This window comes from Mesoplodon densirostris, chromosome 10 (assembly GCF_025265405.1).
Source record: "Mesoplodon densirostris isolate mMesDen1 chromosome 10, mMesDen1 primary haplotype, whole genome shotgun sequence".
In the NCBI taxonomy this organism is placed as follows: Eukaryota; Metazoa; Chordata; class Mammalia; order Artiodactyla; family Ziphiidae; genus Mesoplodon; species Mesoplodon densirostris.
Window position 1 is genome coordinate 84,070,684 of NC_082670.1, and position 24,406 is coordinate 84,095,089.

Here is a 24,406-nt window from a genome sequence, read left to right on the forward strand (position 1 = left end):
TTAGTTGCTCCGTGGCATGTGGGATCTTCTCGGACCAGGGATCTAACCTGTGTCCCCTGCCTTGGCAGGCGGATTCTTAAGCACTGTGCCTCCAGGAAAGTCCCTAAAAACATAACTGTTTAAATGTGTATGGGTGGGGGAGTTGGAATAGGCGGAGGGGAGAATAGCCACTATTTAGGTCAAAAACCAGAGGACAGTGATCTGGAAGATGATAAAAAAATGGCTCATGTTTACAATGTACTTTGCATTGTTCTAAACATTTTACATCTGTTCATTAGTTCTTCCTACAACCAGTGAGGTAGGTACTGTCACTTTTCCGATTTATAGATGAGGAGACTGAGGTAAAGGCTATCAAGCGGCAAGGCTGGGATTTGAATGCAGCCAGTGTGGTTCTAGCGGCTGTGCCTTTAACTGCAGGCTCTATTGCCTTAGCAAGCTAAGTTCTTCCATTTGTGTGTCTCCCATCATCCATTAGCTGGCCACATTAGCTACAGTGAGCAAGGAACAAATTGTAGCCCATCTTTGGCTTTCTCCACTCTCCTTCACCCCCGATCCATGGTCTCCCCAGCTCTTTGCAGAGCTCTCCCGAGCATGTCTTCAGTCTGGTCTCTCGCGTCTTCATCACATAGGCACTTCCTGTCTCACTCTGACTTTTGCATCAGCCCTTGGGGACCACCCCCCTACCCCCTTACCTCGGTAGATCCACACTCATGCCAGAGTGACCTTTTGTATCATGTGGCTTCCTTCCTTAAAACTGTGGGTTCTCCCAGGCTTGCAGGGTAGAGCTTAAACTCCGAAACTTGAGCCTTGACCCTCTGCAGGGGGTGCACCAGCAAGTCTCGTCCGCCTCTCCCCTGCCTTTCATTGCTTACAGGGAGGAGTGTGTGGTCAGCAGCAGGGGCAGAGACCACTTGAAAGTTAAGCTCACATTATAAAATAGTCAGTTGCCATTTGGTGTATATATCGATCTCCTGCGACTTTAATCAGTGAGAACTGGGGCCCTTGCGGCAGAACATGTCTAGTGTGTGTATATTGTGTGTTTTTGTTTATTTTGCCAGCACTGAGTGTTTACTATGTGTTCAGCATGGAATGCTCTCCACCGAGTAGTTTATTTCATCCTCACAACAGCACTGTGAAATGTAGGTCCTGTTCTCTGTATTTTACAGATGAGGAAACTGAAGTTAATAATTTAACTGTGTTCACATAGCTATTAAGAGAAAGATTAGGGACTTGAATCTCAGTAGTCTGACTCTAGAACTGTTCTTAGTTACTGCACTGCACACACTAGCAAAAGAGAATTTGCCAGTGTGCACATTTGAGAAGCAGACCCTGCAACACAAATTTTACTAGAAACCGCCCCCAGGAATGGGATCCTGTGTTCAAGGGAAACCTTCTCGCCCTTGAACTTTTATCTCACTGGATACCCAGTTCTAGTGGGTGACTGTATGTCATTACATGACATAAAGGCACAATTATACCCTTGACTTATGGTGGCACCACAGGGACTTCATCTAACTTTAGTTACTCTCCACCCAATAATATTAGTACATCCATTTGCTGCTTCCTGTCCATCAAGTTAGGCATTGTTAGGCACTGTCACTAGAGCAGAAAACAAGACAGATGTGGAACTTAGTCTAGTGGGAGGAGATTAAGGCTCACACAGTTAGATGGATAGTTACCAACAGGGCATGGTGCTGTGTGGCAAAGCTAAGTCAGTGCTCTGAGAGCAGATAATGGGGCCCTGACTAGCCAAGTCTCCAAGGAAGCGACATTGAAGCTGAGACCAAATGAAGTAAAGTAACAAGCCAGGTCAAGATCTGGAGGAAGGGAGTTCAAACAGAGGGAACAGCAAGCACCATGGTGCTGTGACAGGAGAGAGCATGGTGTGCACCAGGCACAAAATGAAGGCCAGAGGGGCCAGGTACAGGGTGCCAGCAGGGAGAGAGCCTTGTCAGGGGTCTTAGTTTTTATCCTAAGAGCAACGGGAAGCTATGGGAGAGTTCCAGATGGCAGTCATTACTTCACAGTCACACAATCCTGAGCTCACTTCTCAGACTCTGTGCTAGGCAAGGCAAGAAGTCTGCTGTCAGACAGGGCTGCAGAGGCATCCACTTATCAATTACCATTCAAAAATCATAAGTCAGTGAGTGAAGGACTGTGATGGAGATATGAATGGTATGAGTAAGAGCACAGCTCTGGTTGAATGGCGGGAATTCCAGAAAGAAGAGAGAAGAGCTTTCTGTGCTGTAGCAACAGTTGTGTCCAAAAGGTAGGATTGCAGAGAACAGGGCAGGTTCTGAGAAGACCCACACAGTCTTGAGCCTAGAGCAGGTTGACTCAGCCTGGAGAGATGGGAGGAGAAAAGAGAGGTAGGTCACGGGTCCAAGTACCACTTTGAAGCCAGCAGAGGTCTCCAAGGAGAGGAATGGCTTTATTACTTTGTAGGTTGGTGGCTTTGGCAGCAGAGTGGAGGAGGCTGAAGAGGGAAGCAACTCAGACCCTATTAGGAGCTCTGTACCAGTGTGTGGAGGCCACCAGGCTCTGACCTCGAGCACTGGCAGTGGGAGCAGCATGGAGGAGGCAGCTTCTGGGAGAATGTTGGGCAATGCCTGGGCTTTTGAGCCCAGCAGACCTGGGTTCAAATCTTGACTCTGCCACTCACTAGCTTGTGAGGCCTCAGTGTCTGTGTGCCTTAGTTTCCTGAGCATACAGTGGGCGTGCATGACTCCTACCTTACAGGCTGTTGGGGGACATTGACTGAGCACTTCCTGGGGCCTTCTAAGGCTTTGCGTGTATTAGCTCTCTTACTCTTTCTACCTTGGGAGGTGCCTGGTGAATTAGGTACTGTGATCATCAACATCTGACACATTGAAGAGACTGAAGTTCAAAGAGGTTATAGAACTTGCCCGAGATCACATTGGATTCGGAGTGCTGGGGAGTGGCCCACACTGTTAGCCACCCTGCTTAAAATACCTGTGACAGAGAATAACTAACTGGGGAGGAGCTGGAGACAGCCCTTTGAAGAGATGACAGCTGAGCTGAGACCTGATGTGTGAGAATGCACCAGGCATCTTGTGAAGAGCACGGGCAGAGCCTGGCCGAGAAAAAGCTTTCCAAGGAGAGAATGGAGATTGGTGTGCCTGGAGCAGAGGGAGCCAAGGAGAGGGGAGCCGGGACTCAGGGGACAGGGAGTGAAGGGCGGAGGACAGACCTCTGGTGTATCCCGTAACCTTGGGGGTTATGGTAAAGGCTTGGATTTTATTCCGAGAGGAGTGGGAAGTCACTTGGGAAATTTTAATGGGATTTACATGATCTGTTGGAGGATTTCGAAGAATCACTCTGGCAGTCGTGTGGAAGGGATTGTCGACCACGTGGGAGACTTTCTTCCACAGTCCATAGGAAAGGTGCTGGTGACAGGCTTTACAGTGGTGGGCTGGACAGTGGAGAGAAATGGACAGAGGTGTTAGAGGAGAGCTGATCGGACCTGCTGGTGGCCTGGGTGTGATGAGGGAAAGAAGAGTCAGGGGTGTTGTGTGGGTTTTTAGTTCGAGAAGATGAGCAGGGTCATTTACCCAGAAGGGGGAAGATTTGGGGGGGCAGGGAACAGGGCAGGGTGGAAGGCAAAGCTCTCTTGGACGTGCTTGTTTGATTTGAGATGTATGAAAGACATCCAGATGGCAGTGTCTAATAGGGAGGGAGTTGGATTTGTGAGTCTGGACAGAGCTCGGGAGCCGTCTGGGCTAGAGATAGAAATGTGGGAGTCGTTGGCATGTAGAAGTTTGGGTGCGTGGGAGAAAGGAGACGCACAGGGTACTGCAAAGGTGAAATGCTTTGCTACAGTGCTCAAGTTTTGTTGTTGGGCACAGGCCTCAAAATGGGGATGGCAGCACCAAGGTAACTGTTCAGGACTGGCTTTGGCCAGAGGGCCTTCAGTCTGCACGGGACTGTGAAGGCTCTGCATACATGTGCTCATGTGTCCATGTGCTTAAACCCAGTCCTTCCTACCCTGCTGGCCTGGGGTCTCCAAAGTACATGATGGCCTCGGTGTGGGTGCCGGGCCACTCAGTGATTGGAAGATTGGGGTGACCTGAAACCTGAGAAAGATTTAGGGCTTACACATGATAAAATCCATTTTTTCAAATTAGGTCAGAGTCCATGGGGTCAAGTACAGTTTTAAAACTTTCATTATATTTCATATAATGGTTTAAGTTGCATATTTAAAGACAATTTTGTAAACTTTTTTTTTTTAACTCAGTAGGAACTCATTTTAACTCGATAGGAACTCTATTTTCCGTCATAAATGAAACTTTTTCCGTCTTGCATTTGGGCAAGTTCCACGTGTTAATTTGTAGATGGGCTGATTGTGAACTTACACTTGGAAAGTATTCAGAAACATACATACTGTCGCTCACAAAAATTATTTCATTTTCTCTGTTACCACAACATTCCACACGCTGTTCTTGTTGCTAAGGCCTTTGGAATGTCCTAATGCAGAAAAAGGATATAAACTCCTTTTTTCCCCCCAAAGAAGACATTTTATTTAAATTATTTTGTATCCTTTAGCTTACGTCCAAATATGGATATCTGAAAGTAAAGAATTCAGAAAGCTAAAATTAAAGTTGCTTTAGGTTCTCCGAATAGGAACTTGATTTCATAGGGTAGCATGAAGTGCGTTTAAGTGTAGCATGTTTTTTTTCCACCGGGATTGTGTATATGTGTGTGGGGGGGTGGGGCACGCGTGGAATTGAGGTCACAGATGGTGCAAACCTCAGTTTGAGTCCTGGTTGTACTTTTTTTCTGGGTGAAATTAGACAAGTTCTTGTCTCCATCGGTAAAATGAAGATTATATTGAAGGATAAACCTTATGAAAAGTGCTTAGCTGAGAACCTGGCACAGAGTGGTCTCTCAGAAAATGCCAACTGTTTATCATTATGATTATCATCTTTATTGTCATCAATTGCAAATAATTATAAGTTATTGAAGAAATTGAACCTTTTACAGAAGTATAAATTCTTGGTCCCTCACAGAATGACCCCTACTCACTTAGTTTTATTAGTATTTCTGAGTCTCGCAAAAGGATCAAAGGAATCAGAACAAAAAAGAACAGTTTTCTACATAAACATCATTGTGGCCAGTTAAATTCTTATTGTTTGAAAGGATTGATACAGTTTTTAATTTTTTACAATTGGCTTATTTATAAAGGGGTGGGAAGCTAGTCCCCAGCAGTATCTGGTATCTGGCAAAGTGACATATTTTAAACAGCATCGCTTGAAATAGAGTGCTGTGAGAAATCACACAAACCAGGCACATTGCCGAGGCCTAAGTCTAAACTGAGACCACTTAATTTAATACTTTAACTACTGTTTAATTAATAAAACTGATCAAGTTGATTTCATTAATGAAACTGTTGATTTGATATTTATAGGCATTTCATACTTTTCAGCTGTAAGTTATGAATGTTTTGCCATTTCTGTAATTCATACTTAATTGTACTGTATCAGAGTGATTTAGCATAGGAATATATGGAACTTAAGGTAAACTACTTTAAATTTTTATTTTTAAAACTGAAATGTTGGGACTTTCCTGACGGTCTGGTGGTTAAGACTCTGTGCTTCCAATGCAGGGGGCGCGGGTTCAATCCCTGATTGGGGAACTAAGATCCTACGTGCCACAGGGCATGGCCAAAAAAAGAAAAAGAAAAAAGGAAATGTCATGTCAAACTGTAGCCATTGAAAATGGCTTATTACATGTTGATCATTGAATGGATATAACCTTTCCCCTTCTCCCACATGTACTATTTTTAACTCAATGTGGGCATGCTTTCAAGGAAAATAGCACATTGTTTGGCTCTTATTTTTCATGAAATTGTTAAGCTTAGTCACAGAGTCAGCAGTCTGTTAGAACCTTCTTCTGTTGTCTTATCAGTTTATGCCCTCAAAGGTGTTCAGCCCTGACATTCAACTTGTTGGAGATGGAATCTGGAAGGAATTTCTAGAAATCATATTCCTTCGGTCTTCAAGTGACCAAATTCAAGCCATTGTTGTGAGTCAGAATCAGATCTCAGCTCTTGACTTAGACAAAGTAGTTCACCTTTCTGTGGATCAGTTTCCTCCTCTCTAGAGCAGGGTGATAATGGTATCCACCCAAGTAGTTGTGAGGATCAAATGAGATCATAGCACGTAGAACCTGCTCAGTGCTGCTGGTGCATCCCAGGATCGTGTTGGTCCTGGTGTATTTCAGATTCACAGCTAGCTAGCTGTGCAGTTCAGTGTAATAGAAACTGTTTAAGAAAACCTGACCTATAGCTGTGTGTAGATATTATTAGATCAGTAATTCGACATTTTAGAGATTATCATCACTTTACATCACCTCGGGGCATTTTCTGTTTCCTTTAAAACCACCAAGCCCACCCAAGCTGGAGAAAGTGTGAAATTAAATCTTACAGAAAAGAAAGCAGATGCTAATCAGCGTTTTGGATCTTTTTTCCCCCTTTAAACTTGGTATTTGGTCTACTAAAATATTTGCCTAATTGAAATGTGTTAATTATCCATTCATTGCAGATGTTCTAAATAGTGCTTATAGTGTAAAATGCCAACTCTGAAATATTTAAAAGATTTAGATTCTGGATTTGAACTGTTAGCTCTGTTCCCTAGATTGTGACTAATAATTAATTGTCCACAGTTAGGACTTTTTAGTTAACCATATATTACCAGGTATCAAGTTACTGTACTTTGTTTTCATGTATATGCAAATAGTCTAGTTTTACATTTGTATTTTAATTAACTTCTTAGTATAAAAAAATCCAACTTGTATCTTGCCCTATTCTGGTAACTGAACTGAGATGAATGTATGAAATGTTGTGCTTGTACTGAGGTTCTTTCTGTCCAGTGGCATCAGTGTGTAAGCAAAGGACTAGAGGTTAGTTGTGACCTGAAGAAAAAAAAGTATGAAAATAATTTTCTTTGTATTACATGCTGACAAAACCAGCAGTTTTACTCTTCAGTGAAACCTGCTTCCTTTCTTAATGGTGCCATAGAACTCAGAGACCAGATGGCTGGAATAGAATGCATAGTTAACCAAACAAAACCATTAGATGGTACAGCTTTGTGAATTGCTAGGCATTTTATGTGGTTGCAGATTCTTCCTCATAACCCTTGGTAGAGTTCATCTAAAGTTGCTTTATTGTGTGAATGTATTCATTGTTCACATTTTAAAAGATTTGTCTGGTTTACCTCATACTAATGATTTCTCGTGCACTTTATTTTAACCCTTTATAACGGTGTTTCTGTAAGCCTGATTTGATTTCTCTGTTTTAATAGTCATGGTGTGTCACATCAGTTACTTTTAAACTGGAACGACTTTTATCCTGTGTACTTTATCATAAGGCAGCTCCTTTAGAAAGTGTTGCCACCCCAGATGGTTTCATATTAACAGGAACCACATGAGTGAGTGATGCTCTCTTTCTTTATTGCAGACATGCCAATATTTGGTCTCTGTCCAGCCCACGATGATTTCTACTTGGTGGTGTGTAACGACTGTAATCAGGTTGTCAAACCGCAGGCATTTCAATCACATTATGGTAAGTGCTTAACCATTTAAAAATCATTATTAGAGGGTAAAAGGTAGAGCAGTATTAAACTGAAGACCAGTGACAGCATGGGTAGGCTATAATACCCCTCCCCCTGTCAGGAAGTAGGTTTTCTAATTCATTGAATGGGTTAATGCCTATCAGATGTTGGGTATTTTCTGAATTTTCTTGAAAGGGATGTGCATTTTCTGATTTTTATTAAAATTAGACAGGGAAAAATGTATTTTATAAAATCTTTGTTGAAATAGTGCATCAGTGTAGTAAAAGGTTTGTTTCCTTCTAGATCCCACGGTTGTGAATTTAGTGGTTGGTAAAATTATATGTACACACACAGTGTATAGAGACATGGCATTTTTAAAGGAAATGTGACTTTGAAATGTCCAAGTTCAGTAGTTCTAAATGTATCTTGATGTTGTGATTTGTGAATGTGATGAAGCTATGCTATCTTGCCCCATCAAAATGCGCATGTACTTAGAATGAAGCATTGTGACTTCAGGAGTTCCATGAACCTCTGAGCTGTCCCTGTCTTTTAGGCTCCAAGCCTGTTGTTATCTGATGTCAGTCATGTGAGAATCCAAATAAGCTTGTTTTTCCCGTGTCATAATGCTGCCTAAAGTGTTTTTAAAAAATTCCAATCATAAAACTTAATTTTATATCCAGTTAGATTCAGTAACAACTCCAAAGTATTTGAGTGCTCACCTTGTTTCAGGCATTGGGGACGTGGTATCATTCCTACCTCCATGGAGTTTAAAATCTAGCTGGAGAGAAAGGCAAAACTAACTAGACACATTTTTTTAAATGACTGCAAGTTGTTTTGTCATTGTTCTCACGACTACAAATGCCAGCTTGAGACAGGGAGAACAACAGGGTCTTTCTGTAATAGCGTGTTCAAGCAAAGCCTCTAAGGAGATGACCCTGGTGACCCGAGCCCTAAGTGATGAGAGGGAGCCACCCATGCGGCGATCTGGAATAAAAGCATTTGATACAGAGAGGAGAGCCGGTGCCCAGACTTGAAGAAGGCTAGTGAAGTTGTTGAGGGAAGTAGGGACTTGGGAAGTCAGACCTTTTGAACCAGGACCCTGTTCATGTACAGGCTTGTAGGCCAGAGGAAGAAGCTGCTTGGGGCCATTGGAAAGTTTACGTAAGGGAGTAACACAGGACCATCTCACCGGTTGACTTGCTGAGTGTAGGTTGTGGGAGAAGGGTAGAAGCAGGGAGAATGGTTCAGAGGTGACGCTGATAATAGACTAAGGCTAAGTTGGGGGGCAGAGCTGGGGACACAGCCTAGCTAGCTTTGAACCTGCAGGGCTTTCTGTTGGGCTGGATGCAGTTGTTGTAAGAGTCGCACTGTCATAATCAACATCCCACCTCTTCCCCCAAGGAATCTTTTTTGTAATCATAAAAAGTTCTTTGAGTTTGTGGTTCTCAGTGAGGCCTGGGAGTAGGCACCAGAGTGAGTTGACTAAGATATTGTCTCCTTGCTTAAGACTCTAAGTGGCTAGTATCGGAAAAGGCAGTTAGTCAGTTGCCAAGTATTTTGGAGTTAAGGATTCTGAAACCAGACTAGACTGGATTTAAATCTAAACTTGCAAAAACCATAGGTTAGTTCTTTGTCTTGAGCAAGTTTTCCAACCTTGGCTTCCTTTGTTATAATGTGGGGACAGTAATAGCAGCCTCACTGGTTTCCAGAGAGGATGAAATGAAACAGCATGGTGAAGCCCCTCATGCAGTGCCTGGCAGTTGATAGGTATGAGAGAGAAAAAAGGGTACAGCCGTAGATACAGGAAGATGTGGCGAAAGTCGTAAAACAGTCCGAGTTCTTAAGAATAAGGAGGAGCACAGATTGCTTCTCGCACAGTAACTCAGAGCAGGCTTCTTAAAGGAAACAGCCTTCACGTTAGGCTATTCGGAAGAGCAGAGTGGATTGTTTTTCCCATGTGCAAATTTTTTCCCGTCAATTTTTAGGTGTGTAATACATGTCCAGTGTGGAAAACGCAGAAAATACTTTAAAAAAAAATCAGCTATAATACCCTAAAATTGGAAGTGTCTTGATGGGGATGGACAGGGCTGCCACATACAGCTGCACAGCTTGTGCACTGAACAGCCATGTTTGGTGGCTCCAGGTTGGCAGCAGGGATGATGGGAGCAAGTGCAGAGGCAGGAAATTCCAGGCTGTCTGGAATGTACTCCACGGAGTCTCCATTGGCCGGAGCTGGTGTACCCACGTGTGGAAAAGCTGTGTGCAAAGGCAGGCTGGGGCTGCTCAGAGAGACTCAGTGCCATCAGACACCCCTGGCCTTGATATGTCGGTGGGGACCTGTTGCAGGTTTTTTAGCACCTGAGTGATGTGACTTAGTGATGCTCTAGAGAATGGGCAAAGTGGATTAGAAAGGAGTGGGAAAACAGCTGCTGTTTGTACCAAGGCCCACTTAAAGGTGTTACCTCTTCCAGGACTTCCTGAGGCAGAAGGGGGCCCTCTTGGTCCCCTCTTCCAGAAGCACTTCACTCAGTTACATACAGCACGTTTCATAGAGATGATTTTCTTTCTCTTCCTCTGTCTCTCTCATAGAATGTCTGTGTATTGGGGGCAGGGTGTGGGTGAGGGGAGGGAGTGTGTTAAAATCATATTTCTGCTCTTTTTATCTACCCATATGTAGCATACACAGTGTCTTCTAATAAGGTGCTTGTTCAATGACAAAGCAATTTTGGTAACTTCCAAAGTAGAAGAAGGTGTGGTGTGAATGCAGGATTTATATACATAATCCAGTGCCTTTTGTCGCCAGGCAGGAAATGCAACTGATAAAGGCCCCTGGGTGGGGACTTCGGACCCTCTAGTGGCAAGGGAAATTTAAAGCTGTAAGAAAGAAGAGAGTCTGGCAAAAAGATGAGGGCCAGGTGCTGAGAGAGGGATTCAGCTGGGAAGTGTAGAAGGAGGTCCCTCTTTGGGAGCAGCAGCCAAGGAGAAGGCTGATGGAAAAAACAGGAGGTTGGGAGATGGATAGTTGTGTGGGCTTGGGGGCAACTCCTCGCAGTGGAGGAAGGCACCATGTGATGGCTCTCGGCTGGTTTGGGAGTAACATCTTACTCACGTGGAAAGGAGAGGCAGTCAGAGGACCAGGACCAAGAACCATTCCCAATGTTGCCAGTATCTCTTCTGTCTTTGGGGTGAGGGGCTGTAACAGGAAGAAGTATTTGGAACCCGTTCTTCTTTGTTGTCATTCCAGAAGGCTTATCACTGCATGTTTGCTTTCCAGAGTTAACACCAAAAGACCAAAAATGTTTTTGAAATTCAAGAAATTTCTACAATCTGTTTATTACTATATTAGGAAGAACTCATACCTGCCAAAGGAGAGATTCTACTGTCTTATCTTTTTTTTTGCGGTACGTGGGCCTCTCACTGTTGTGGCCTCTCCCGTTGCGGAGCACAGGCTCCGGATGCACAGGCTCAGCGGCCATGGCTCACGGGCCCAGCCGCTCCGCGGCATGCGGGATCCTCCCGGACCGGGGCACAAACCCACGTCCCCTGCATCGTCAGGCGGACTCTCAACCACTGCGCCACCAGGGAAGCCCTGTCTTATCTTTTGATGAAATTGGTGAAAATATGTGGGTGGGCAGTCTTCTGTGAATTCATGTATTGCTGATATTCATCTGTGACTTTTATAAACAAATGAGCAGTTGCTACAAAATTCAGCAGGCGGTTCCTTTAAAACCACTGCTTGGGCCTCCCTGGTGGCGCAAGTGGTTAAGAGTCCGCCTGCCGATGCAGGGGATACGGGTTCATGCCCCGGTTTGGGAGGATCCCATATGCCGCGGAGCGGCTGGGCCCGTGAGCCATGGCCGCTGGGCCTGCGCATCCGGAGCCTGTGCTCCGCAACGGGAGAGGCCACAACAGTGAGAGGCCCGCGTACCGCAAAAAGAAAAAAAAAAAAAAACCACTGCTGCCTGGCAGTGACAGGGAGGGAGCTGCAATGGCAGCAAGGCTTATAACTCAGTTCACGTTGGTGGTAATGTTATTCTGAATTGGTGAGGAGGTTATTACCCAGAGTAGCGAGAGACCTACAGACATACCTCACTTTTTGTGCTTTTTTGATTTATTGTTCTTCGCAGATAGTGCATCTTTTACAAATTGAAAGTTGGGGGCAACCCTGCATCAAGCACATTTGTTGGTGCCATTTTTCCAGTAGCATTTGCTGGCTTCATGTCTCTGTGTCACATTTTGGGAATTCTTTTTTTTTTTTTTTGCGGTATGTGGGCCTCTCACTGTTGTGGCCTCTCCCGTTGCGGAGCACAGGCTCCGGATGCGCAGGCCCAGCGGCCATGGCTCACGGGCCCAGCCGCTCCGCGGCATATGGGATCCTCCCAGACCGGGGCACGAACCCGTATCCCCTGCATCGGCAGGCGGACTCTTAACCACTTGCGCCACCAGGGAGGCCCACATTTTGGGAATTCTTGAAACATTTCATACTTTTTCTTTGTTACCATGTTTGTTATCATGATCTTTGATCAGTGATTATTGTTGAGAGTACAACTTGCTAAAGGCTCAGATGATGGTTAGCATTTTTTAGAAATAAAGGTTTTTTAAAAAATAGAGTATTTTTAAATTAAGGTATGTACATTCTTTTAAGTCATAATGCTATTGTACACTTAATAGGTTATGGTATAGTGTAAACATAAGTAAGTATTGGGAAACTAAAGAATTCGTGTGACCTGCTTTATTGCGATATTCACTTCATTGCGGTGGTCTGGAACCACACCTGCAGTGTAGTATCTGTGGAGTGTGCTGGTACTTTTTTGCTAGCCGAGCTGCCTCTTTGGGAGTTAACTGTTAACCAGGATTTCTATTGGAGCAGTGGTGGTGAGTGATTATAGTGTCATTTTGGCATTTCTAGTTTCATAGTCTGACTGTTCTTGTAGTATAGATGGCTTTCTTTCTTGGAAACTGCATAGTAATACCATGCTTTGTTTTAATGTTTTGAAATAGTCCAGGCTGCCTCATATTTCTCTTCAGTTACTCAGTATTTTTAGGAGTCAGATGTTTCTTACTGCTAATTTTCAGATTTAAAAATATAATTGAATCAGTGGATCCCAAACCTACTGTGCCTCCAAATCAAAGGGGAGCTTCCTAAGTGGCCCCTTCTACAGCCCACTGCAGACTAGCTGGCTGGGAGTCGCCAGGGATAGCACCCAGGAATCTGCATTCCACACAGCTCCCTAGGCTGATTCTGGCCCACAAGCTGGCCAGGATGCATTATGCTCACAGCAGATCCCCTCACTCGGTAGGGGCTGCTGCTTTGTATTCCTGTGCTTGGCATAGTGACTGGCGCATATCGGTGCTCCGAGATTTCTTGAGTCTAGCAAGGATGGCATGAAAGGAGGGCCCTGCTTTTTTTAACTGATTTTTAACTTTTTGTATTACGTGCTAGAAGTCTCACAGTACTTGCCTCTAAAACTTTACGTACGAAAGAGGGCTGAGATGGTGACATTCCCTATGGCCAGAAGCAGCTTTCTTTTGAGGTTGTGAACCAAGTTGGGAATCTGAGTGGATCACTTAGTAATAAGTGTGTTGGTCCTAAACTGGCTACTGAATAGCGTAAACTTCGTATTCCTGTTTACATGCATTTACTCTGGATCCGAACAGGTAGGATCAGCTGATGACTTGCGGGGGGCCTCTGGGGTTCTGTGTTGGAAGAGCTTCGCAGGTGATTCTGAGAAGCTGTGCGCTTGCACTGCTCTGAGCTCTGCCACTTCTTTTTGAACTTGCTTGTGAAGACTACCGTAATTTCTCTCTTAGGCAGACATGGGCTGATCTTACCTAGGTGAAATAAATGAGTGATGTTAATTCAGCTCAGACAGGTGCTACGTTTAGCATCTCTATAATTAATTGAAACCTGCTCGAATGTCAGCTGTTGAAGTATTTTGCCTCTGATGAGTTAGGCTGACCCACTTTTTCACCTTGTGGCTCAGCCCTGAGTCCCTGAGTACATGTGCCTCTGCTACCTTTTCCCAATTTCGATCCACCGAGTTCCATCTTTATGATTTGCTAATTTAAGGCCACTTAATATTTTTTCTTTAAATCAAACCACTTCTATTTAAATAAATCTTTCACAAAGAAAACCTTACTAGAATCATCAACGGGAAAACTACTCTTCTTTGCCATAGATGGTAAGTGTGAAAATAAACACAGTGAGAAGATTAAATCCTTTGTTGCTGCTCTTGCCAATGCCAGCACTGAGCCTTTGAAGCCTGCTCTCTTAGTTAAAGGCGAGACTAGCACGTTTTAGGCAAGTGTCATCCACACAGTAGCGTGATGTTACCAGAAGACTTGAAAGAGATTTGGAAAGGGAGTAAGTTTTCACTTGAGATTTAATGTTATTAATGTTGAAGAGTGATACCTACTCCATGTTTGGGGAAACACCAGCTCAAGCTGTTGGATTTGGTTTCCTCTGATGTTCAGGGAGCTGTCTCCTGGGGCCAACCCTAGCCTAGGAAATGCCTTACCGAGCGAGCAATATTCTCAGATCTCATGTTGATCTGCAAAAGGATCACAGTTAAATACCCTTTGCCATTTATCCATCAATATCACGTGTTGCGTGCCGTCCCATTGCTGTTAAGTGGGTTGGGAGTCTGGGCTCGGTGTAAAACATCTGCCCCTCTCTCAGACCTCGCTTCACAGATGGGGATGTCATAAATATGGCTTTTTCATAACTTTGTGAAGGTACCTTTAGCAGAAACACCTCTGCAATCTGAGAGCTTTCTCTGCTTGCATATACTACAAATCCTGTAAAATTAACAGCCACGTGAATTGCTTGGACTTAATGTTCCTTAAAGTGCACTGAGGTGGTTTGGATTCTTTTAGGTGCCAGGATAAATTATATTTTTCTAAAATGTCATTTTCAGCAGAAGACGAGTAAACAGAAATTACTCATACTTTTTTGAGCTAATTAATTGGTTTCAAAGACCGTCAGTGTAAGAGCAAAATGAATCTTACTCTATGAGATTCCGTGGGCTGTTTCTGGTAAAAATGCCGATCCCATTGTTGACAACAATTTCACATGAATGAATTGTTTTATTTGGCTATTAAGTAACTTTGATTTTGGATAAAGAAAAAAATGTTTCTTTTTTCTCTCCAGTTGTTAGCTAAATTTGGCCTCTACATTCTTATAATCTGGGTCTTATTCTACTTTGAAACTTTCAGTGATACTTAATCTTTTTAGGATTGGCATTCATTTAAAAGCCCACAGGCTAATGATAATTTGTACTTGATTCACAGAGTGTTTTTGCACGTATTATCTTATTTCTTGTTCTTAGCAACCCACTGAATGGATGGTTTTATTCCCAGTTTACGGATCAAACTCCTAAATTAAATTTCATTCACACAGATAAAATGTCCAAGGCTGGGTTTTCTGTCTCCTTACATCTGTTTCTTTTGCATATAATAAGGATGTATAGAGTTAAAAGAAAATCCAGAGTAGATGTAATGAATTCCACATGTCACAAAACTGTCATTAATGACAGATGTTCTAGTTCAGGTAGAATTTTAAGTTTGCTTAGAGTGGCTGGGTCAGCATTGTAAACCCATTACCTCAGAGAGGACATTTAGTAATTTGAAGATGTAATGGTAGTAGGTAGATACTCGATTTAGTGTAGTCACTGGATTTCTCTTCAGCCTGTTCTACTTTATTTAACCCTAAATCATAGTAGTTATCCAAAGCCAAGCTACTCCTCTTTTTGTTACAGCCTCATAACGTTTTTCAGCTTCTTTAGAGAATTGGTTGGCATATTTCTGCAGTCAGTATAAAGATTGAAATTTGTTGCAGAGCCAAAAATACTTCACTCTTTTACTTCAAAGACACACGCCAGACCTTTCTCCAGCAGTCGGAGGCTGAGCCAGGGAAGGGAGCAAACCAGAGCAGGCACATCAAAACGTGAGCAATGTCAGGGTAGACATTAGTTTAATTCTCGAAGGAAATTCCAAGTTAACTATTTGATCTAAGCTTCTTGTCACTGAACAGCATGATGTGAAATTAATGCAGTGAATTCAGTTCTTCTTTACCACAAGCCAAATAGTGCTAATTAAAATTTTCAAATAACTTCAGTAGCATCAGATAAAGGATCACTTCGTCCCTAACCAATGTAATTTTATCTTTTTTTCTTAGTAATACAATAAGCAGGTACATTTAAAATGGTGTTATTTATGCCATTTGTAGGAGCAACACTTTAATTGCTAGTTATAAAATGTATTGATTTTCCTTTATACTGAAATCTGTGCCTTTATTAATGTCTGTGCCTTTGGGGTTTTTAAAAAATCATGAACTGGAAATGAATAATATCATTCACATTTAACAAGTATTTATTGAGTACCTCCTGTCTAGGCATTGCTCTCCACTGAACTAGGAGAGCAGTGGCTTTGATTTCATGCAGCTTAGGGAGGGTAGAGCGAGAAAGATGAAATCAAGTAAAATAAGATGATTTCAGGTAGTAATAAAGGCTTGGGATAGTGTGAGACAATAACTGGGGCAAGGCACTTCTGGTAAGGCTAGTCGAAGAAAGCCGCTCTGAGGAGTTGATGTGTAAGGTCAGTGATGAAAAAGAGCTAGCCATTTGAAGATCTGGAGGAGCAGTGTTCCACAAAGAGAAAATAGCAGGTGCAAAGATCCTGTGGGAGGGAATGAGCTTGGCAGAGAGGCCAGTGAGGAGGTAGAAAAACCGTGTGCAAGGAGGAGAGGGGTCCAGGTTGAGGTTGGAGAAAGGGGTGCTGGCACCAGATGGAAGGAATCAGGCTTGGCTGATGCAGGCCATGCAGAGTCACTGGAGGATTTTGAGCAAGGAAATGTCTTGATCTGATTCATGGTTGCTCTGAGGAACATAGAGGGCAAGAGCGGAAGCAGGGAGACGGTTAGTGGGCTGTGTTGCACTAGTCCAGGTGAGGGTGGGATTTGGAGAGAAAGCTTAAGTTGAAGATGGTAGCAGCAGAGGCAGAGAGATGCGGATAGAATAGGAATCAGCACAGAAGTAGAAGGCCGGCAGGGGTGGCTGATGGACTGGGATTGAGTGAAAAGAAGGAATGAGAAATGGCTCTTGGGGCTTTGGCCTCAGCAGCTGGATGGATTTACTTAGCTTGTAGATCATGGGGTTGTTCTTTCAATTTGTATATGGGCTTGTGTTTGTTTGTTTTGTTTTAATGAGGTGTACTGACCTGAATGAAAAGCCTTTGATGTATTATATTCACTCAGTCTTTAGACATTTTCTAGAGATTGTGGGGATAGAAAATAGTTATTGCAGTGATGCCAAACTTTGGGGTCATTTATTCTTTTGGGTTTTTGTTGTTTTTGTCTTTTTTTTTTTTAGTGGAACAGTAATTCAGTGATGTAAGCCAGGAAACAAAGGGATGCTCTCATTTGGGTAATAGAAACTTATTGATTAAAAAGGAAAGGGGGCTTCCCTGGTGGCGCAGCAGTTGAGAGTCCACCTGCCGATGCAGGGGACACGGGTTCGTGCCCCTGTCCGGGAAGATCCCACATGTCGCGGAGTGGCTAGGCCCGTGAGCCACGGCCGCTGAGCCTGCACGTCCAGAACCTGTGCTCCGCAACAGGAGAGGCCACAACAGTGAGAGGCCTGTGTACAGCAAAAAAAAAGGAAAAACACATGTATTTGATTTTTTCATTATTAACATAGTAATGCACATTGTGAAAGAAAAACAGTAACCATCAGCAAGAGGATAAATATGCAGTCAGAATAAGTAAATCTCCATCTTACTTTTCAGGGGTACAGGTTGACATAAACCCTTGGAATGTTTCTAGACCCTGGACAAAGGAATATTTGGCTGTGTATTTCTTGTTCTCTCACACACATGGAAAATTAGACTTTTTATAAGTTCACTTTTTTAAACTTAGTGATCTAGCTTATTTTTCCATGTTAATTCACATTACTTCCTTCTTTTTAAAGATTGCCTGTTATTCCACTTTCTTAATGTACTTAATTTAACCTGTCCCCTATTGGTGGACATATAAATTGTTAGTGCTGCATTATCACGTGCAGCACTTTAAACAACCCTTTTTTTTTTTTTTTTTTGCTGTACGTGGGCCTCTCACTGTTTTGGCCTTTCCCGTTGCAGAGCACAGGCTCCGGACGCGCAGGCTCAGCGGCCATGGCTCACGGGCCTAGCTGCTCCGCGGCATGTGGGATCTTCCCGGACCGGGATACGAACCCATGTCCCCTGCATCGGCAGGCAGACGCCCAACCACTGCGCCACCAGGGAAGCCCTAAACCCATTCTTCTTTGGGAATGTCTGTCAGTATGTCAGTGTATTGATTTTCGACCTGGAGGCTGGTTAGAGCTGCCCTCCAGGTTAGTGCTACTGTGATTGAATGAACTACTTCAACAGGTCTGATTTGTGTCACCAGAATGAGGCAGTGAAAATATGAGTTTCCAGCAGCATCAATCAATAAAAATTGTTAATGTTCGCCAGTGCTACTCTTGACTTGTCTGCTACATATAGAAATTATTAGGATGGATGTGCTTCAGATTTTAAAGGGGACATTTCAGGATATAAATCCATATTTTAGTTGTATTTGCTGAAAGATGTTTTTCCTGACAATCATTTCACAAGGCTAATTTGTGGGTTGACTAGTTAAGATACACATACACCTGCTGTGTCAACCCCGTTAAGCTGTGGTCTTATATCTGACCAGAAGAGGGAGTTTTTATCGCTTGGATATGCAGTAGCACCTACTTACTACCTGGCTGGGGTAGTTCCTCCCACGCACATGCTAGTTCAAGCCCCTAAAACTGGTTTGGGGGAGGGGGCAATGGCTAAATATATCTGTTTCCTTCCTCATTCCTTATTGTGTGTATAGAAATTCCAGTCTTTAGGTTTACTTCTCTATTCTGTTTTTAAGACAACAGTTCTCAATTTGAACGTCAAAGCAATTGTATACCTTTTCCTCTTGTGTGTTTGAAAGTTAATAAAAAGAAATGGAGGAAGGTAATTATCTCAATTTAAAATCCAAGCCATCAGCCCCTAATCACACATGATATAGTTCTTGATTTGTAGTCTCCTAGGGTGAAAAACTCTAGTATGAAATTTGTTTCATTACTTCTTAATGCTTGATATTTTAAAAAGATTGCTGAAACTCCTACTATAGAAGATTTGTAGTGAGCTTTAGAAAATTAAGGTGTTGTTTCACAAGAGTGGCTAATAGGCCTTTTTCTTTGTTATTCTTACTGTGTTCAGTTGTGTTACTAGACTCTCAGTCTGTGTAGCCAAACAAATGAAATGGGTTCCACAGTCAGGATAAAGTGCTTTGATGTAATACCCGAATTTCATACTGTTTAAATTTTTCTTCCACTTTCTTCACAGTGCATTTTTTGTAACAAAAACTCAAGTGAGTTTCTTAGTGGATTTTTTGATTGATATGTGAATATATGAGATGCATATATCCGCCATATATACTTACATAGATACACAAATGTAGTAATCTCAAACATGCTATTTTCAGTTTAGCCTACTTCTTTCTTGTTTTCTTTTTTTTAATGTCTTTATTTATTTGTTTTCTTATTAGTCACCCATCCTTGTTGTTTCTTTGGCTCTGACTCCCCACCTTCTCCAACTTGTAACGGTCCTCTCCACTCTGTAATCCATCTATGTAACTTGGTACATTCTTAGTATGTAATGTAGTATACATCATTCTATATTTTTTCTCATGCTCATAACTCTTTACAGACACATGTAATCCCATGTTTTATTAGCAGGGGCTACTGGTCATAGCTTTACCCCCCAAAAAAAGGGGGGGGATCCTGTTATGCATACTTCTGCTTCTTTTCCACTCAGCAGTACAACATGGAGATCATTCACATCCCAAGATAACACTAATCCCCCCTTTTTTTTTTTTTTTTTTTGCGGTACGCGGGCCTCTCACTGTTGTGGCCTCTCCTGTTGTGGAGCACAGGCTCCGGACGCTCAGGCTCAGCGGCCATGGCTCACGGGCCCAGCCGCTCCACGGCATGTGGGATCTTCCCGGACCGGGGCACGAACCCGTGTCCCCTGCATCGGCAGGCAGACTCTCAACCACTGCGCCACCAGGGAAGCCCACTAATCCCCTTTTTAAGGTGCGGCTGTGCGGTAGCTTCCTCAGCCAGACCCTCTGTCTGTGGACATTCACTTTGTCTCCTGCTTTTTGCCTCTATGAACAAAGCAGCAGTAGCCACCCTGCTACATAAGTCCTTAACTGCTGGTGGTTTTGTTTCTATGGGATAGAGTCTCAGGAAAGGATTCTGAGATCAAAAAGGGTATTTATTTGCATTGTTAATAGCTGCTACTAGGTTGTTTTCCAAAAAGGCTGTTAATACTTTGTATCTCTACTAGCGACGTATGACAGTATCATCACCAGGAGTAGGTGTTTTATTTATTTTTCTAAACTTCCATTTCTTTTTTTTCTAAAGCTTCTTACAGTGTTTTACACGCATATGCACAAGTGTGATTAATTGTAATTTGACTTTGAAGTCAACTTCGCAAACAAGTGCAAACTTTTGTTTACTACCAGTGTAGCATGTGTCTTCTGAGTTTGAGTGATAGTTTGAGTAACGATACGAGGCAAAGAGATCTTTCAAAACGAGTGATGATTTTTAAAATATTCATTTAAACAACTATAGGCAGTTTTCCTGGCAATTGTGGGAGATTTCTATTCATTCTGTATGGAATTTATCTTAGGGAAGAAATCTAGTTCTGTTAGGCTGAGATTCCTCTCTGCAAAATGTGTAGTCTTCTAAAAGACAGTAATTTCTGTTGAGATCAGTTGCGGGGCCAGTGAAAAACTATTGCCAGTTTTATTTCTGATCTCATTATCCTCCTTGAATTTGGTGTGATTGGTCACCTTTTAACAGTGTTCACTTTGTGTATCAAATAATGACTGGGCTGAGGTCAGGCTGTGGTTCACACAAAGCCTATGTAAATGAGGCTGTGAGGTTATACTTTATTTGCCTGCCTTTGAACAATCTGAACAGCTGAAAGGGGACACACACACGAAGTGTGGCTGAGCCCTGAAGAAGTGTCCACCAAACAGATCAGACGATGCCAGCCAGAGGGAGGCTTCTGCGTGCTGTTAGCCCCCAAGGTGAATTATCCCCTTTTAAACTTTATCTCCCACCTCTCCTAATCCTGTGTGAGCACCTAATGAGCACTGGATAATAACATAGCAGCATTTCTGGGTGAAGCTAATCTGATTCTGGATAGCAGGCTTCCCGGCCCACAGCTGAATGAATTGCTTGGTATTTCCAAGTTTGAAAATACTTTCTCCCCCTTTCAAGTGCTCCTTGGCAGCAGGTGAGGAATGTTAAAGCTCCTGTAAGTGCCAATTAAGGCCAATTATAACTCGCCCGGCCTGCTGAGACAGTGAAGTGGAGTGAGTGGAGGCTTGTGCTGCTGTAAGCTGGAGAACTGGCTGCCACTGGTGACAGGAACACAGGATTTCCCAACTGCCAACAGCTTGTTTGTTGTCCTGCAGAACACCAAATGACACCCCTGCTGGCCTCTCAGGATTGGATTTAGGAAATCCCAAGATTTGTTGGGGACCTCACTAGTTTCTGTAACAGAAACCGCTGTCTTTCTCTTGGTCTTCTTTTATTTTGAATGATGTCCACCATCCAGTTTCTCCTTCTTTCTAATCGTAATAGCTGACATTTATCGAGCATTTAAGATGTGCTGGGCACTGCATTACATGTGTCACCTCCTTTACTCCTCACCAAGGCCCTGTTAGAGGAGGCGGTATTACTGCTTCTCAGGGGAGGGCACAGACCCTGAGGGACAGAAGTCTCTTGCCCAAGCCTACACAACTAAAAGTGCTGAGGTCGTGGCCAAACCCAAGCCCTCGCGGCCCCTCCTAGCTGCTGCCGGTTTGCTTGTTTGCTGGGAGCGGGCTAATTCACAGAAGAATTTGTGTCAGTTCAGGACTCCCTTTGTGCAACCAGAGTAAAATTGATGAGTACACACCATCCACACCACAGCCAATACCTATAATTTTTGGTCTGTAAGGCATGGATGTTATTCTATTAAAATGGTATTTTAGTCTGTAGTCTTTTTTTAGTCTGTAGTCTGTTTATTTTTTCATAAGAAAAAAGAAATGTGACCACGTCCTCAGACCTAGGCACTGAAATATGAGCCATCATTGGGAGATTTAATATCAATATAAACTTTATTTGGATAGGATATTGAGAAATGGTTTGAAGAAAATAGTAATAATGCTTTCCAAGCAGAATAGGGTGGTATTTGGTTAAGTATTTTACTCAGGGTTTTAAGAGAGGTATGTGTTTAAAAGTTCAGTCTGAGCTTTATATGCCCAGTTGTTGTGTATTTGTTTATATTCTTATTGTACAAATTTTAATTTTTCTGGTTTGCACTATCATTCATCCCTTCTTTGACGTAGATCTTAAAAATAAATTAGGGGACTTCCCTGGTGGCGCAGTGGTTGAGAGTCCGCCTGCCGATGCAGGGGATACGGGTTCGTGCCCCGGTCTGGGAGGATCCCACATGCCGTGGAGCGGCTGGGCCCGTGAGCCATGGCCGCTGAGCCTGCGCGTCCGGAGCCTGTGCTCCACAACGGGAGAGGCCGCAGGGGTGAGAGGCCCGCATACCGCAAAAAAATAAAATAAAATAAAATAAAATAAATTAGGATTGTTCCTTTCTTGTTTATGTATGAAATTAAGTGTAGACGTATGTTTGTAGCATTTAAGAAGATTTGCTGAAGTTCATCCTGAAGTTCCTCCAGGTTACAGAAAGACGTTGTTCCCAAAATTGTCTTAGGTTGGCTGGTTCTCGTAAGGATTGTTTTCCCCACTAGCACCATCACCATCTACAAAAGGGAACATTAGAAAGGCAAGCGTTTGTGCTGGGAGACTGGCAAGGAGTCTGGTGTCCAGGCTGAGGGGTGCAGTGATGTGGAGCTGAGGCTTAGTCTGAGTCAGGTCCTCTTATCCCAGTTCAGTTCTGCCACTGATGATGTCAGGGAGACTCCTCAGCTCCCCCTTGGCGACGGCGAGGGCAGGTGGGTGCAGTGAATGATGCTAAAAAACTTTCTGCAATCAGGTAGCACGGCAATAGAATTTTTTTTCCCCCTGCTAGCTTAAGAAACCTGTCAGTGAGTTAACCTAAATGTCTTATTTTTGCTAATTAACTTTGGAAAGATTTGCTCATCCTGTGCTTCTAAGTCCTGCTGATGGCTCTTTCCTTGTGTTCTTCTGTCTTTTAAGAACCACCATAGTTTTGCATTGTTTGAACCGGAAATCTGGTGGGGGGTCGGGGGAGGGTTTCAGAAAGTCCTCTAGATCTTAATATTGCTGCTGTGGTTAGGGTCTAAATGCTTGCTGTGAAAATAAAGCAGTGTGGCTACTACTCTTTTGTTTTACAGTAAATTTAGAATTTGTGTCTGGTCTAATAGAAGCCATTTCCTATGCCTCACAACTCTTTACCACCCCTTCCAGGCCAAATCTTTTCCACACATGTAATTCATGACTTTGTGCCAAATAGTCTGTGTTGGGTGATGGTATTTTGTAGAGGAATTTACCCCCTCCTTTTGACATTTAAAAGTGTTCATTCTGAACTATCAGGCATCTGAGTCTATTTATGTGTGCAGCCTTTATTATCATAAAATTCAGATCAGTTGGCTGCTTTTTTCCATGTCTATTTGATAGTAAGATTTGGCGATTGACAAGATTGGGGAGTAGTGACGCAGTGAGTGTAATAGGGCTGAAGACAGACAAACAGCTAAACCAGGAAGGCCTGGTTTACAAAGAGCCACTTAGAGAAGTTTTTGGATTAAAAGTCTTAAAGTTCCCCAGCTTTAGTCAGTCATCCAGTGGTTGAACTCTGGACAATAAGGTGTATATATTTTTTTGAAATTAGACTATTTTACAAACATGCACAGAAAATGGGTTAAGATTTTTCTTACTAGATTTAAGGAAAACTGTGCTTAGGCTTCTGTTGTTTTAAAGTATAGATAGTGGGGAAATAGAATGTGGAGAAAGCCTGCTGATATTTGTAAAAATGTATAACATTAAAACTTGTAGGTTTGTCGAGGCCCAAAGTGTAGATATATAACGAATCAAGTACATTTTCTAATATAACTGGTAATAGTTGTCATTTTAGTTACTCAGGAAAATCAGGTGTGAGTAATTTACATTCTAATTCTAGCAGGTTAAATTTATAAATTCCATCTCCCTCAGTTTTGGCCAGCTGCCTTTCAAAGAGAAGGATTAATTTACACCAGCCAGGACGCCTTGTATGACCATATTAGATGAAATTAGACTCCACCCCTTGTTTTCTGTTGATCTGCCAGGACCTTTGTAATTCAAGTGCTTTTTACAGTAGTAGCAAATGTTACATAAGACCAAACATGGAGCATATTTGGAGTTGGTGGGCAGACTCAAATCATGATGCAAGCCTGCAGTAGCAAATGTGCAATGAAGCACAACCAAATTATGTGAATGGAAGGTAACAAGAAGCCTCTTCAGAACAGCCCTTCCTCCGCACGGGGGCTGAAAGCTCCACCGGGTAAGTTTTCCGAGGCAATTTTCCGAGGCTGGGCTTGGCCCGGGGCCCAGTTCTGGATGAGCTTGCGGAAGGTGGGCTAGGTCTTTGGGAACAGGACAGAGACCCACGCAGAGCTGAGCGTGGCGAGCTGGCACAGGCCCCCTTCCTCTGGTGGCTGTCCTGCCCCGCCAGCAGGCCCGGAGCACTTCGTGGCTGAAGTGGTGGAGAGAGTGCGCTCTGCAGACCCGTGGAGCAGGGGGGTAATCGCAGCTAGAGGGATTAGCTGCTGCCGGCCG

At 43.2% G+C, this 24,406-nt stretch overlaps 1 protein-coding gene across 2 annotated transcripts in view; it reads left to right on the top strand.

The window, feature by feature from the left end:
* The window catches only part of ATXN7 (ataxin 7), a 127,851-nt gene that overhangs the window by 69,661 nt on the left and 33,784 nt on the right, over window positions 1-24,406 (top strand). For both annotated transcript variants that reach the window (XM_060109469.1, XM_060109470.1), the window contains exon 5: window positions 7,475-7,579. In XM_060109469.1, the coding sequence (XP_059965452.1) occupies window positions 7,475-7,579 (105 nt within the window). The remainder of the gene's footprint in view (window positions 1-7,474; window positions 7,580-24,406) is intronic.